This window comes from Scyliorhinus torazame, chromosome 3 (genome assembly GCF_047496885.1).
Source record: "Scyliorhinus torazame isolate Kashiwa2021f chromosome 3, sScyTor2.1, whole genome shotgun sequence".
NCBI classification, from domain to species: domain Eukaryota; kingdom Metazoa; phylum Chordata; class Chondrichthyes; order Carcharhiniformes; family Scyliorhinidae; genus Scyliorhinus; species Scyliorhinus torazame.
The window spans coordinates 365,738,820-365,754,048 of record NC_092709.1 but is presented as its reverse complement, the minus strand read 5'-3'; the positions used below and the strand labels follow the sequence as shown (position 1 = coordinate 365,754,048).

Below are 15,229 nucleotides of genomic sequence, written 5' to 3'. Positions count from 1 at the left end.
AAAGAAGGATTTTTGTTTAATTAGTTCTTTGAGTCTGAAAAAATTTAAATGAAAGCGAACATCGCTCAATGAACTTGAAGCATACAGAGAAACATACATAGAAAACAGACATGTACAGACACTGAAAGACGCCCTTGTATGAACGAGACATGGCGCTCAACATATCGATCGACAGTTCCAACGCGCCACAGCAAAAAACTGCACCGACCTCCTCAGAAGACAAACACGGGACAGAACCGACAGAGTACCCTTCGTCGTCCAGTACTTCCCCAGAGCGGAGAAACTACAACATCTTCTTCGCAGCCTTCAACACATCATCGATGAAGACAAACATCTTGCCAAGGTCATCCCCACACCCCCACTACTTGCCTTCAAACAACCGCGCAACCTCAAACAGACCATTGTTTGCAGCAAACTACTCAGTCTTCAGAACAGCGACCACGACACCACACAACCCTGCCAGGGCAATCTCTGCCAGATCATCGACATGGATACCACCATTACACGTGAGAACACCATCCACCAGGTACGCAGTACATACTCGTGTGACTCAGCCAACGTTGTCTACCTCATACGCTGCAGGAAAGGATGTCCCGAAGCGTGGTACATTGGCGAGACCATGCAGACGCTGCGACAACGGATGAACGGACATCGTGCGACAATCACCAGGCAGGAATGTTCCCTTCCAGTCGGGGAACACTTCAGTAGTCAAGACCATTCAGCCTCTGATCTTCGGGTAAGCATTCTCCAAGGATGCCTTCAGGACCCGCGACAACGCAGAATCGCCGAGCAGAAACTTATAGCCAAGTTCCACACACATGACTATGGCCTCAACCGGGACCTGGGATTCATGTCGCATTACATTCACCCCCCCATAATCTGGCCTGGGCTTGCAAAATCCTACCAACTGTCCTGGCTTGAGACAATTCACACCTCTTTAACCAGTGATTCTCCCTCCCGCCATTTGATCTGTCTGGACATGTAAAGACTTAATTACCTGCAAAGACTCTCATTCAAAGTATCATCTTGCATCACTGGCTTTGTCTATATATGCGTTTCTGGAACCCACCTCTTCATTCACCTGAGGAAGGAGCAGCGCTCCGAAGGCTAGTGATTCGAAACAAATCTGTTGGACTTTAACCTGGTGTTGTAAAACTTCTTACTGTGCCCACCCCAGTCCAACGGCGGCAACTCCACATCATAGAAAATAGAAGCAGGGGGTGACCATTTGACATTCGAGTCTGCTCCGCCATTCATTATGATGCCACCTCCCCCTACACCCCCATAACCCTCGATCCCTTTAGCTCCAAGAGCTATATCTAATTCCTTCTTGAAATCATACGTTTTGGCCTCAACTACTTTCTGTGGTCATGAATTCCACAGATTCACCGCTCTCTGGGTGAAGAACTTTCTCCTCACCTCAGTCCTCAAATGTTTACCCCTTATCCTCAAACTATGACCCCTAGTTCTGGATCCCCCCACCATCAGGAACATTCTTTCTGAATCTACCCTGTCTAATCCTGTTGGAATTTTGTAAGTTTCTATGGAATCCCCTCTCACTCTTCTAAACCCTAGTGAACATAACCGATTTAGACTCTCCTCATCTGACAGTCCCGCCATCCCAGGAATCAGCCTGGTAAACCTTCGCTGCCCTCCCTCCACAGCAAGAACATCCTTCCTCAGATATGGAGATTAAAACACAGGTGTGCCCTCACCAGTGCCCGAGACAATTGCAGTAAAACATCACTATTTCTAAACTCAAATTCTCTCGCTATGAAAGCCAACATACCATTTGCCTTCTTTACTGCCTGCTCTACCTGCGCACTTACATTCAGTGACTGGTGCACAAGGATAACAAGATCTTGCTATGTATCCACCCATTCAAATAATAATCTGCCTTCCTACTTTTGCTATCGAAGCGGATAACCTCACATTTATCCACATTATACTGCATCTGCCATGCGTGTACCCACTCACTCATCCTGTCCAAATCCCGCTGAAGCATCTCTGCATCCCCCTCACAGCTCGCCTTCCCACCCAACATTGTATCACTGTAAATTTGGAGATAATATATTTAGGTCCCTTGTCCAAATCATTAATATATGTGAACAGTTGGGGTCCTAGCAAAAGTCCCTGCGGTACCCCACAAGTCACTGCCTGCGGTCATGGGAGGATCCCCTTAAGAAAGGTTTCTGTCTTATCACATGGCTTCAGTGATGTCATTGTGTGGGTGGAGCTGGGCTGTGGCTTTGTCAGCTGATTTTGGTTTTGCTTTCACATGTGGCTGCTGTGGACTCAGACAGAGAACAGATGTGTTTTTGCCTGTCTGGATTGGATTGGATTTGTTTATTGTCAACGTGTACCAAGGTACAATGAAACTATTTTCCTGCGAGCAGCTCAAAAAGATCATTAAGTACATGAAAAGAAGGTAAAATAAAAATAAAATACATAATAAGGCTCTCTCTACTTTCATTTAAAATATCTGTTCCAGTAAAAAAAACATTGATTTAAGTTACCAAAGCAGGTAGCTACAAAGATATAGTTTGCTTTGCGGACGGGTTTAAACCTTCTGGTGAGACAGGGTCAGAATCTCAGGAAAAGCCAGTCTTATTCAAATGAGAATGCAGAGTGCTGGGTCACGCCCTTGAAAAAGGTTTTTTGGTTTATGGGATTTTGTTTTTGAATTGGAACAGTTAAGGGGAATTCATTAAGTGTTATACATAGATTCCAGTAGCTGCGGGGTATCTTTATGTTTGTAATTGAAAGTTCTTAGAATAAAGCTTATGTTGATTAAAGTGTTCTTCCCAGCCAAATTCAACAGAAAATGTCAGTCAGGTGAACTCGATAATACACTTTGGAGTTTTTAAACCCTGGCCCATCACTCTGACAATCAGAAAAATACACTTTTATTCCAAATTTCTGCATCCTGTCTGCGAACCAAGTTTTTATCTATCTCAAGACACTACCCGTAATCCCATGCGCTTTAACTTTACACACTAATCTGCTCTGCGAGACCTTGTCGGAAGCCTTCTGAAAGTCTAAATAAAGTACATCCACCAGTTCTCCCTGGTCAAGTCTACTAGTTACATCTTTACAGAATTCTAGTAGATTTGTCAAACATGGTTTTCCATTCATACAGCCATGCTGACTTTGTCTGATCACACCACTGCTTTCCAAATGCTGTGCTCTGAAATCCTTGATAATGAACTCCAGCAACTTCCCCACTACTGACGTTAGGCTCGCTGGTCTATAGTTCCCTGTTTTTTCTTTATCTTCCTTTTTGAATCGTGGGGGTTACATTCACTACTTTCCAATGTGTAGAAAGTACTCCAAAAATTTTGGAAAATGACCACCAATAGTTCTGTTATTTCTGGACCACTTCCTTAAGTACTGGAGATATTTGGTGATGGATATTTGTCCATCTTCAATCCCATTAATTCCCCCAAAACTATTTCTCTACTAATACTAATTTCCTTCAGCTCCTCGTGAAAACTGGTGTTTCTCAGAATTTCCAGTGCATTATTTCTGTCTTCCTTTGTGAAGACAGCAGCAAAGTTACGAATTTAGTTCCTCAGCCATTTCTTTGTTTCCTGTTCTGAGTTCCCCCGTTTCTGACTGTAAGGAGCGTACATTAGTTTTTTATTAATTATTTTCTCTTTACTATCTGCAGAAACATTACATCAGTTTTTATGTTCCCCGCCAGTTTACTTTCAAATTGTATTTTCCCCTTCTTAATCAATACCTTTGCTGAATTTTTCTAATGTTATAATAATCTTTATTACTGTCACAAGTAGGCTTACATTAACACTGCAATTAAGTTATTGTGAAAAGCCCCTAGTCGCCATGTTCCGGCGCCTGTTCAGGTACACAGAGGGAGAATTCAGAATGCCCAATTCACCTAACAAGCATGTATTTCGGGACTTGTGGGAGGAAACCGGAGCACCCGGAAGTAACCCACGCAGACACGAGGAGAACGTGCAGACTCCCCACAGACAGTGACCAAAGCCGGAATCGAACCTGGGACACTGGTGCTGTGAGGCAATTGTGCGAACCACTGTGCTACCATCATAAGGTCTCTTGCTTTTTCTTGCTGAAGGCTACTGTCTGCCAGGGAGTTAAAGTCCCTAATCCCTACCCAATATTCAGGAATACACATCTATCAGAGTATGGAAGGAGGGCGACCTAACTAAGTACATGCCAGTAAAAATATTTTGTATGAGTGTTGCAGTTCCTTTTTATTCGGGTTATGCAGTGTTTTCAGAACATAATTTTCATGAAAATGTCACTTTAAGAAATGTTTGTCAGTGATGTCAGAGTGTGGGTGGAGCTGAGCTCTGGCTCTGCTTTTTAATTTCGCTTTGAGGAAAAGCTTGGGTGTGTCTGTGTTTTTTGGTTTTGTTTTAGTTTTGGAACTGCAGCCAGACAGAGCAGGTGTAATCTCGATCTCTCTGCCATGTAAAGACTATCTCTAGATCATTTGGTGAATTCAGAGTAATAACTGCTCTCAGTAGAGAATGTAAACCTGATGTGCTTCGATAAAGAGGGTTTTATCTTATGGATGTTAAAAGGAAAGTTGAGAGAGTTGTATTCTTTGGGGTTGTATTTGAATTGATGGTTGCTAAGATGTTCAGTGTATGTTTTAAAAAGGCTAACTGAGTTCATAGAATAAACATTGTTTTGCCTGCAAAAAATTACTTTTTGATTTCTGCTGTACCACACCTGTAGAGTGGGCCTTGTGCTCCCCATACTACAACCGAGTAAAAGTCGTGGGTCAGGTGATCTCCATGATATACTTTGGAGTTATCTAAACTCTGGCCCATAACAAATTGGGGGCTCGAGGTGGATAGAAGTTGGGTTGGGTTTGTGAACTTAAAGACAGTGAGGGGGGAGCATATTGTGGTAGCTTGTCAGGTGTGGTATTTCAGTTTACGTGGGGAGTGTGTTGTGGACAATGGCTCTTTCAGAGGCACAGATGTTTTGGGGTGTAGATGGTCACACGCAGTACCTTACGGGCAGAGACTAAAAACAGACTGTTAGATTTGGCAAAAACATTGCAGTTAACATTACCTGTCAAGGTACGAAAAGGTGAGGTCCTTACGGCGGTAGTTGAGTATTTCAAATTGCCTGAGATATAGTCTACGCATTAGAAATGGAAAAACTTCAGTTACAAATCAAGCAACTTGAACATGAAAAAGAATTAAAGCAGCTTGAATACGAAATGAGAGAAAAGGAAAGAATAGCCCGAGCAAAACAAAAAAGAGAGAGAAAAGGAAATACAGATCAGGGAAAAAGAAAAAGAGAACAACGGTAGAGAGGAAAAAGAAAAAGAGAGAGAAAGAGATAGAGAGGACAAAGAAAAGGAGAGAGAAGAAAGGAGAAAAGAAAGAATGGCCCGAGCAGAACAAAAAGAAAGAGACAGGGAAATACAGATCAGGGAAAAAGATAGAGAGAGAGGACAGGGAAAGAGAGAGAGAGAGAGAGTTTGAGCTTCGGAAAATGACCATGAAATTTGACAGTCAGTTAAGATTGGCGGGTGGAAAAAAAGTACAGTTGGAGAGTAGTGATGAGGATGAAGCGAAAGAGCTTCAGTGTCGAAGGCTTGTTCGGGATCTATTTAAATATGTCCAAGCAGTGCCAAGGTTTGATGAGAAGGAAGTAGAAGCCTTTTTTTATTTCATTTGAGAAAGTAGCTAAATAAATGAAATAGCCACAGGGAATTACTGATTCAAACAAAGTTGGTAGGTAGGGCTAGTGTGTTTGCATCACTATCAGAGGAGGTATCTGGGACGTATGAGGAGGAGAAAAAAATCCATCTTAGGTGCATTTAACTAGTGCCTGAAGCCCACAGATAAAGGTTTAGAAATTTAAGGAAAGAACCTGTTCAAACATACATGGAGTTTGAAAGGATCAAACAGAGTAATTTTGATAGGTGGATACGGGCTTTGAAAATAGACCAAACGTATGAAGCTCTCAGAGAAATTATACTTTTGGAGGAGTTTAAAAATTCAATTCCTGATGTAGTGACAACACATGTGGAAGGACAGAGGGTTAAAACTGCGAGATTAGCAGCGGAAATGGCAGATCATTATGAATTAGTTCATAAATCAAAGTTTGGCTGACAACATCAGTTTCAGGCTGTGAGGGATAGAAACTGGGGACATGAGAAATACTCAAGGGGTAAAGGTAAAGGTGATCTGATGGGAGATAATAAGGAGAGTGTACCTCAGATTAAAAAAGAAATCCAGGAGGGTGGAAGAGACATGAAAAGTTTCAAATGTTTTCACTGTAATAAACTCGGCCATGTAAAGTCACAGTGTTGGTGGTTGAAGAAAAGCACTGGGAAGGCTGATGTGGTAAAACAGGATAAGACAGTGGGGTTTGTTAGATTGGTAAAGGAAAGCCCAAGTGAAGCAAAGGAGGTAAAAAGATTGGACAGTCTGATCAAGAGGTGATTGATAAGAAGGTGTTAGATCTCTTTAAAGAATTTACTTGTGTGGGTAAAGTTTACTCATGTGTATCAGGAGGAGCAGGTAAAGAAGTCACAATTTTAAGAGATACGGGAGCTAGTCAATCTTTAATGGTAAGAGATGAGGAGTTATCTAGTTTGGGAGGAATATTGCCACAGAAGGTGGTAATATGTGGAATTCAGGGTGAGAAGAGTTGTGTTCCATTATATAAGGTAAGGTTGGAAAGTCCAGTGAAGAGTGGTGAAGTGGTAGTAGGAGTAATAGGGAAACTATCTTGTCCAGGAATACAGTTTATCTTGGGTAATGATATAGCTGGATCGCAGGTGGAAGTGATTCCTACTGTGGGCGATAAGCCAGTGGAAAATCAGACAACTGAAGTGTTGAAGGACGAATATCCTCTGATTTTTCCGGATTGTGTAGTAACAAGATCGCAAAGTCACAGGTTAAGACAAGAGGAGAAATCAGAGATTGAAGATAAAGGTGAAGTGCCATTATCAGAAACGATTTTTGATCAGACGGTTGGAAAAGAACAGGCGGAGGATGAGGGGGATATTTTTAGTTCAGGAAAATTGACGGAGTTACAACAGAAAGATGTAGAAATAAACCGGATATATCAGAAAGCATACACAGAAGAGGAATCTGAGTGTAAACCAGAGTGTTGTTACCGTAAAAATGATGTCTTGATGAGAAAATGGAGACCTTTTAAACTAGTTTGGCAGAGGGATGGGAACCAGATCTATGGATCAGAGGACAGAGTAGCCGTTGAACGGGCAGAAATAGTATGCAGCAAGTCAGTGAGGAAGGATAGACAGTTGATAGGGCAAAGTTGCACTCGGTGGAATGGGTTAAAGTGTGTCTGTTTCAATGCAAGGAGTGTCAGGAATAAGGGGGATGAACTTAGAGCATGGATCAGTACTTGGAACTACGATGTTGTGGCCATTACGGAGACATGGATTTCACAGGGGCAGGAATTGTTAGATGTTCTGGGGTGTAGATGTTTTCAGAAGAATAGGGAGGGAGGTAAAAGAGGAGGGGGAGTGGCACTGTTAATTAGGGTGTGCACCACAGCTGCAGAAAAAGAGGTAATTGAGGAGGGTTTGTCTACTGAGTCAGTATGGGTGGAAGTCAGAAACAAGAAAGGAGCAGTCACTTCATTGGGAGTTTTCTCTTGACCCCCCCAATAGCAGCAGAGAGATAGAGGAACAGATTGTTACTTCTGCACTTTTCCAAGATCTGCCGCCCAGAGTTGTTGTCATGGGTGACTTTAACTTCCCTAATTGACTGGAACCTCCTTAGTGCAAATGGTTCGGATGGAGCAGATTTTGTCAGGTGTGTACAGGAAGGATTCCTGACTCAATATGTAGATTGGCCGACGAGGGGGGAGGCCATATTGGACTTGGTGCTCGGCCAACAAACCAGGCCAGGTGTCAGATGTCTCGGTGGGAGAGCATTTCGGTGACAGTGACCACAACTCCTTGACCTTTACCATAATCATGGAGAGGGATCGGAACAGACAGTGTGGGAAGGTATTTAATTGGGGGAGGGGAAATTATACTGCTATTAGACAGGAGCTGAGGAGCATAAAGTGGGAACAGTTGTTCTTGGGGAAATACACAACAGTAATGTGGGGGTTGCTTAAGGAGCACTTGCTGCGAGTGCTGGATAGTTTTGTCCCACTGAGACGAGGAAGGAATGGGAAGGTGAAGGAGCCTTGGATGACAAGAGAAGTGGAGCTTCTAGTCAAGAGGAAGAAGGAAGCTTACGTACGGTTGAGGAAGCAAGGATCTGACTCGGCTCTAGAGGGTTGCAACGTAGCCAGGAATGACCTCAGAAATGGACTGAGGAGAGCTAGATGGGGGGGCATGAAAAAGCCCTGGGGGGAAGGATTAGGGGAAACCCCAAGGCGTTCTACACTTATGTGGGAAATAAGAGGATGATCAGAGTGAGAGTAGGGCCGATCAGGGATAGTGGAGGAAACATGTGCCTAGAGTCTGAGGAGATGGAGGAGGCCCTAAATGAATACTTTGCTTCAGTATTCACGAGAGAGAGGGACCTTGTTGCCCATGAGAACAGTGTGAACCAGGTTAATAGACTTGAACAGGTTGATATTAAGAAGGAGGATGTGCTGTAAATTTTGAAAAGCATCAGGATAGATCAGTCCCCTGGGCCTGATGGGATATACCCAAGGTTTCTACGGGAAGCGAGGGAGGAGATGGCTGCGCCGTTGGCGATGATCTTTGTGTCCTCACTCTCCAGTGGAGTAGTACCGGATGATTGGAGGGAGGCGAATGTTGTTCCCCTGTTCAAGAAAGGGAATAGGGAAATCCCTGGGAATTACAGACCCATGAGTCTGACGTCTGTGGTGAGCAAAATATTGGAAAGGATTCTGAGAGATAGGGGGCGGTATTCTCATCCCCCCCACGCCGGGTGGGAGAATCGCCGAGGCACCGCGCGAGTCACGGCACGCCGCCTCGACCACCGTATGCGATCCTCCCCCCCCCCCCGAAAACAGCGCCGCGGGAATCGCGCCGGGCCTCTGGCCCGGATGCGGCGAGCGGCCGGTGAAAAAAATGACAGTCCCGCCGGCGCCGTTCACTCCTGGGCGCTGCCGGCGGGAACTGTGCGGGAATGCTGGGGGTGCAACCTGTGGGGCGGGAGGGGGGCTCCTTCACTGGGGGGGGGGGGGCTCCGATGGGCTCCGGCCCGCGATCAGGACCCACTGATCGACGGGCCGGCCTTTCCCCCACCCCCCGGGCCTACCTCCTTCCGCGGCCGGCCCCAGATCCCCAGCACCATGTTGGTGAGGGGCCGGCACGCGTAAGGTTCCCTGTGCATGTGCAGGATGGTGCGGTCCAACTAACTGCGCATGCGTGGGAATGAGCTCTCCAACTGCGCATGCGTGGGAATGAGCTCCCCAAATGCGCATGCGCGGGTTGGCGCGGCGCCAAGGAGGCTGGAGCGGCGCGGCGTGAGCTGGCCCCCTATGAGGGCCTGAATAGGTCGTGCCCGGGTCCTGTTCTCGCCATCATGAAACGCGACGGCATTCACAACGACGCGGGCACTTAGTCCCGGGAGTGGAGAATCCTGCCCACGATTTATGCTTATTTGAAAAACATAGTTTGATTAAAGATAGTGAGCATGGCTTTGTGAGGGGCAGGTCATGCCTCACAAGCCTCACTGAATTCTTTGAGGATGTGATGAGACACATTGATGAAGGTCGGGCAGTGGATGTGGTGTATATGGATTTCAGTAAGGCATTTGATAAGGTTCCCCAAGATAGGCTCATTCAGAAAGTTAGGGGGCATGGGATACAGGGAAATTTGGCTGTCTGGATACAGAATTGGCTGGCCGAAAGAAGACAGCGAGTGGTAGTGGATGGAAAGTATTCCTCCTGGAGGTCGGTGACCAGTGGTGTCCCGCAAGGATCTGTTCTGGGACCTCTGCTCTTTGTGGTTTTTATAATTCACTTGGATGAGGAAATGGAAGGGTGGGTTAGTAAGTTTGCCGATGACACGAAGGTTGGTGGAGTTGTAGATAGTGTTGAGCGTTGTTGCAGATTACAACAGGACATTGACAGAATGCAGAGCTGGGCTGAGAAGTGGCAGATGGAGTTCAACCTTGATAAATGTGAAGTGATTCATTTTGGAAGGTCGAATTTGAATGCTGAATACAGGGTAAAAGGCAGGATTCTTGGAAGTGTGGAGGAACAGAGGGATCTTGGGGTCCACGTACATAGATCCCTCAAAGTTGCCACCGAGGCTGATAGGGTTGTTCAGAAGGTGTATGGTGTGTTGGCTTTCACTAACAGGGGGATTGAGTTTAAGAGCCGCGAGGTTTGCTGCAGCTTTATAAAACTCTAGTTAGACCACACTTGGAATATTGTGTCCAGTTCTGGTCGCCTCATTACAGGAAGGATGTGGATGCTTTGGAGAGGGTGCAGAGGAGATTTACCAGGATGCTGCCTGGACTGGAGGGCATGTCTTATGAAGAAAGGTTGAGGGAGCTAGGGCTTTTCTCACTGGAGCGAAGAAGGCAGAGAGGTGACTTGATAGAGGTGTACAAGGTGATGAGAGGCATGGATAGAGTGGATAGCCAGAGACTTTTTCCCAGGGTGGAAATGGCTGTCAGGAGGGGACAGAATTTTAAGGTGATTTGAGGAAGGTATAGGGGAGATGTCAGAGGTCGGTTCTTTACACAGAGAGTGGTGGGTGTGTGGAATGCACTGCCAGCAGAGGTGGTGGAGTCAGAGTCATTGGGGACATTTAAGCGACTCTTGGACAGGCACATGGACAGCAGTAAATTGAAGGGGTGTCGGTTAGGTTGATCTTAGATCAGGATAAATGGTCGGCATAACATCGTGGGCCGAAGGGCCTGCACTGTGCTGTACGGTACGGTTCTATGTTTTCATATGCAGCTGGATGAAAAGAGGGCAGAAGTTCATCAAGTAGTATTGTCGGTAGTGTACAGAAAGGACGTGTTACGAGTAGCACATGAGGTGCCAGTGGGAGGTCATTTGGGAATAAGGAAAACTCAAGCTAAAATCCAAAAACATTTTTATTGGCCTGGACTACATACAGATGCAGTTAAATTTTGTCGGTCATGTCATACATGTCAAGTGATAGGGAAGCCTCAAGCAGTGATAAAACCAGCGCCCTTAATACCCATTCCAGCATTTGAGGAACCTTTTACAAGGGTCCTAATCGATTGTGTAGGACCGCTTCCTAAAACGAAAAGTGGGAATCAATATCTTTTGACTATAATGGATGTGTCTACTAGGTTTCCAGAGGCCATTGCAGTATGTAATATTACAGCTAAAAGGATTGTGGAGGAGTTACTTAAATTCTTTACTAGATATGGACTACCCACAGAAATACAATCGAATCAAGGATCACATTTTACCTCAAAGTTAGTCAAAGAAGTTATGGATAGCTTAGGAATAAAACAATTTAAATCAACTGCGTACCATCCTGAATCGCAGGGAGTGATAAAAAGGTGGCATCAGACATTGAAGACAATGTTGAGGGCTTATTGTCAAGATTATCAAGAGGATTGGGACAACGGAATTCCATTCGGACGGTTTTCAATTAGGGATGCACCTAATAAGTCAACCAAATTTTGTCCTTTTGAACTAATATTTAGTCATGAGGTAAGAGGATCACTTAAATTGATTGAGGAAACATTGGTGAGTGAGAAATCGGAACTTACATTATTGGATTACATGTAAAATTTTGGGGAACGATTAAATAGAGCAGGTGAATTGGCTGGACAACATTTGAAAGTTGTACAACATGTGATGAAATGGGTAGCGGACAAGAAATCCAAAGTTAATAGTTTTGCCAGTGGAGATTAAGTTTTCGTATTTTTACCAGTGGTAGGGGAGCCTTTAAAAGCTAGGTTTTGTGGACCGTATCAGATTGAAAGGAAATTAAGTGAGGTAAATTATGTGTTAAAACACCAGATAGAAGGAAAACTCACCGAGTGTGTCATGTGAATATGCCTAAAAGGTACTTTGAAGGGGAAGGAGAGCAAAAGGAGGAGGTTTTAGTGATTCTAACTCAAAGTGATGAACCAAACCCAGATGACTGCAGCATGGTAGCATTGTGGATAGCACAATTGTTTCACAGCTCCAGGGTCCCAGTTTCGATTCCCGGCTTGGGTCACTGTCTGTGCGGAGTCTGCACATTCTCCCCGTGTGTGCGTGGGTTTCCTCCGGGTGCTCCGGTTTCCTTCCACAGTCCAAAGATGTGCAGGTTAGGTGGATTGGCCATGCTAAATTGCCCTTAGTGTCCAAAATTGCCCTTAGTGTTGGGTGGGGTTACTGGGTTATGGGGATAGGGTGGAGGTGTGGACCTTGGGTAAGGTGCTCTTTCCAAGAGCCGGTGCAGACTCAATGGGCCAAATGGCCTCCTTCTGCACTGAAAATTCTATGATTCTATGTCTTTGAATTTGACATTCCTCAAATTAAATTGGAAAATGAGGATGTTCTTAAAAATTGGGATGAATTGTTGAGTTACCTTCCAGAGGAAAAATGAACTGACCTGAAAGAGTTATTGATATCACATGGGAAAGTTTGTGGAGATAAGTTGGGAAGTACTAAAATGGCTATACATGATGTAGATGTGGGAAATGCTGTTCCAATCAAACAACATCAAGATTGCGTTAACCCTTTAAAATTAGCACAGGTTAACAAAGAGATTGAAAGTATGTTTAAAAATGACATAATTGAAGTGGGTTGCAGCCAATGGAGCTCACCCATAGTGTTGGTACCTAAACCAGACGGTACCCAACAGTTGCATGTGGACTATAGAAAGGTGAATGCAGTTACAAGAACGGACTCTTATCCCATCCCACGTTTGGAGGATTGCATTAAGAAGATGGAACAATCCGTTTTCATTTCCAAACTGGATTATTTATAGGTTACCTTTATCCGAAAGGGCGAAGGAAGTTTCAGCTATTGTGACTCCAGATGATATATACCAATTCAAAGTTACGCCATGAAAAACGCCCCAGCCACATTTCAACGGTTAACTAACAAAGTTGTTTCAGGATTACCCAATTGTGCGGAATACATCGGTAATTTTCAGCCAGACATGGAAAGAACATTTAAAACATCTGAGGGAGTTATTCGATCGACTTCAGGAGGTGGGTTTGGTGATAAACCTAGCCAAAAGTGAATTTGGAAAAGTCCAAGTCACTTTCCTGGGCCATACAATCGGACAGGGTCGACTGGTCCCACGGGATGTGAAAACAAAGGTTATCGAGGAGTTTCCAATTCCCTCAACACGAAGGGACATAATGCGCTTTCTTGGCACAAATGGATTCTCCCGGAAATTTGTGCCAAATTTTAGTGGTGTGGTTGCTCCATTGACGGACTTGCTGAAGAAAGGTCGGAAATTTCAGTGGACAGCGGAGTTTCAACACGCATTTGACAGCCTGAAAGCTGAGACACACAATCCTCCTGTGTTGGAGAATTACAAGGGACACTGTGATCAGATTGAACTAACGTATCTGACCTTAAAGAGAAAGGCCGAGGCGTAGGGAAATGGATGGATTGTGCCTTCTTGTCCAAAGAGACTATCAATCGAGAAGGATTCCAGTTGGAGAAAGAAGAACTAAAATGGACTATGTTATTATAAATGTTTGCGAGTTTTGTTAAAAAAAAACGTATATTCATTGAAAGTGAAAAATGTGAAAAATGAAACCATTTTGAAGTTGATGGGTTTTTTTTTCTTTGGGGAAGGTGTCATGGGAATGTTTGTCTGCTCAAATGGCTGCAGTCATGTCTGAGTGTGGCTGGAGCTGAGCTCTGGCTTTGCTTTTTAATTTCGCTTTGGGGAAAGCTTGGGTGTGTCTGTGTTTTTTTAAGTTTAGTTTTAGTTTTGGAGCTGAAGCCAGTCAAAGAAGATGTAATCTCGATCTCTCTGCTGCCCAAAGACTATCTCTGGATTATTTGGTCAATTCAGAGTGATAACTGCTCTCAGTAGAGAATTTAAACCTGATGTGCTTCTGTAAAGAGTGTTTTTATCTTATGGATGTTAAAAGGAAAGTTTAAGGATTACTTCATGTTGTATTCTTTGGGGGTGGTATTTGAACTGATGGTTGCTAAGATGTTCACTGTATGTTTCAAAAAGCTCAACTGAGTTCATAGAATAAACATTGTTTTGCTTTAAGAAGGGCTGGTTTAGCACAGGGCTAAAGAGCTGGCTTTTAAAGCAGACCAAGGCAGGCCAGCAGCATGGTTCAATTCCCGTACCAGCCTCCCTGTACAGGCGCCGGAATGTGGCGACTAGGGGCTTTACACAGTAACTTAATTTGTGGCCGACTTGTGACAATGAGCGATTTTCATTTCAAAATTACTTTTAAATTTCTGCTGTCCCACACCTGTAGAGTGGGCCGTGTTCTCCCCATACCACAATCTAGTAAAAGTGGTGGGTCAGGTGATCTCCATGATGCACTTTGGAGTTCTCTAAACCCTGGGCCATAGCATAATCACAGAAACCTCTTTCTGTTCTCTCTTAGGACACCAAGACGAGCTTTTTGCCTGTTTCCGTGACCATCACCCACGAGTTGGGTCACAACTTGGGGATGGCACATGATTCGCCAGCCCGGAATTGTATCTGTGAAGATTTGTCTGGAGGCTGCATTATGGAATCATTTCAACGGTGAGAATGATATTCAAGCACTCTGACTGATGTTGGTGGATGTCATCGCCACTACAATGTCGAACACTAAGAGTGAACCCTTCCTTTCCAACACAGAGGGTGGGATGATTTATATTCTCAAAGGAACATATTCTGTGGTGACGTGTAATTTAGTTGGCGTGTTATGTTATGATTACATATTGCTGGTTAAGCAACAAATCATTGGAGGAGACTTGACAAACATCTCCAACCTCACGAATATGAAACACTCCACACTATTGCCAAAGAAAATGCAGAAACAAGAAGCGAAAGGGTCTGCGTTTCGCAGAGATGACAGAAATATTTTTTCAATAGTAGGTTAAACATAAAAACAAGATTGAAGTATTGACAAATGTCCTGAACCAAAGTGTTGGAGTGCGTGATCCTCACAGAATGCACAAGGTGGCCATTCAGCCCACCCTGCTCGCATCAACTCTCCAAATGAGCATTATGTCGGAGTTCCATTCTCCTGCATTTTCCCCTGCGCATTGGTTCTATGTAAATAAACATCTAATGCCGTCTCGAATACCTTGATTGAGCCTGCTCCCATGCAGTGCATTCCAGAATCTCTGGCTGAAGAAA

General features: G+C 44.3%; 1 protein-coding gene across 1 annotated transcript in view; it reads left to right on the top strand.

Annotated features, from left to right (window-relative positions):
* LOC140409443 (disintegrin and metalloproteinase domain-containing protein 12-like) overlaps positions 1-15,229 on the top strand; it is a 128,607-nt gene that overhangs the window by 44,212 nt on the left and 69,166 nt on the right. The window contains exon 4 of the mRNA XM_072497876.1: positions 14,487-14,629. Within this exon, the coding sequence (XP_072353977.1) occupies positions 14,487-14,629 (143 nt within the window). The remainder of the gene's footprint in view (positions 1-14,486; positions 14,630-15,229) is intronic.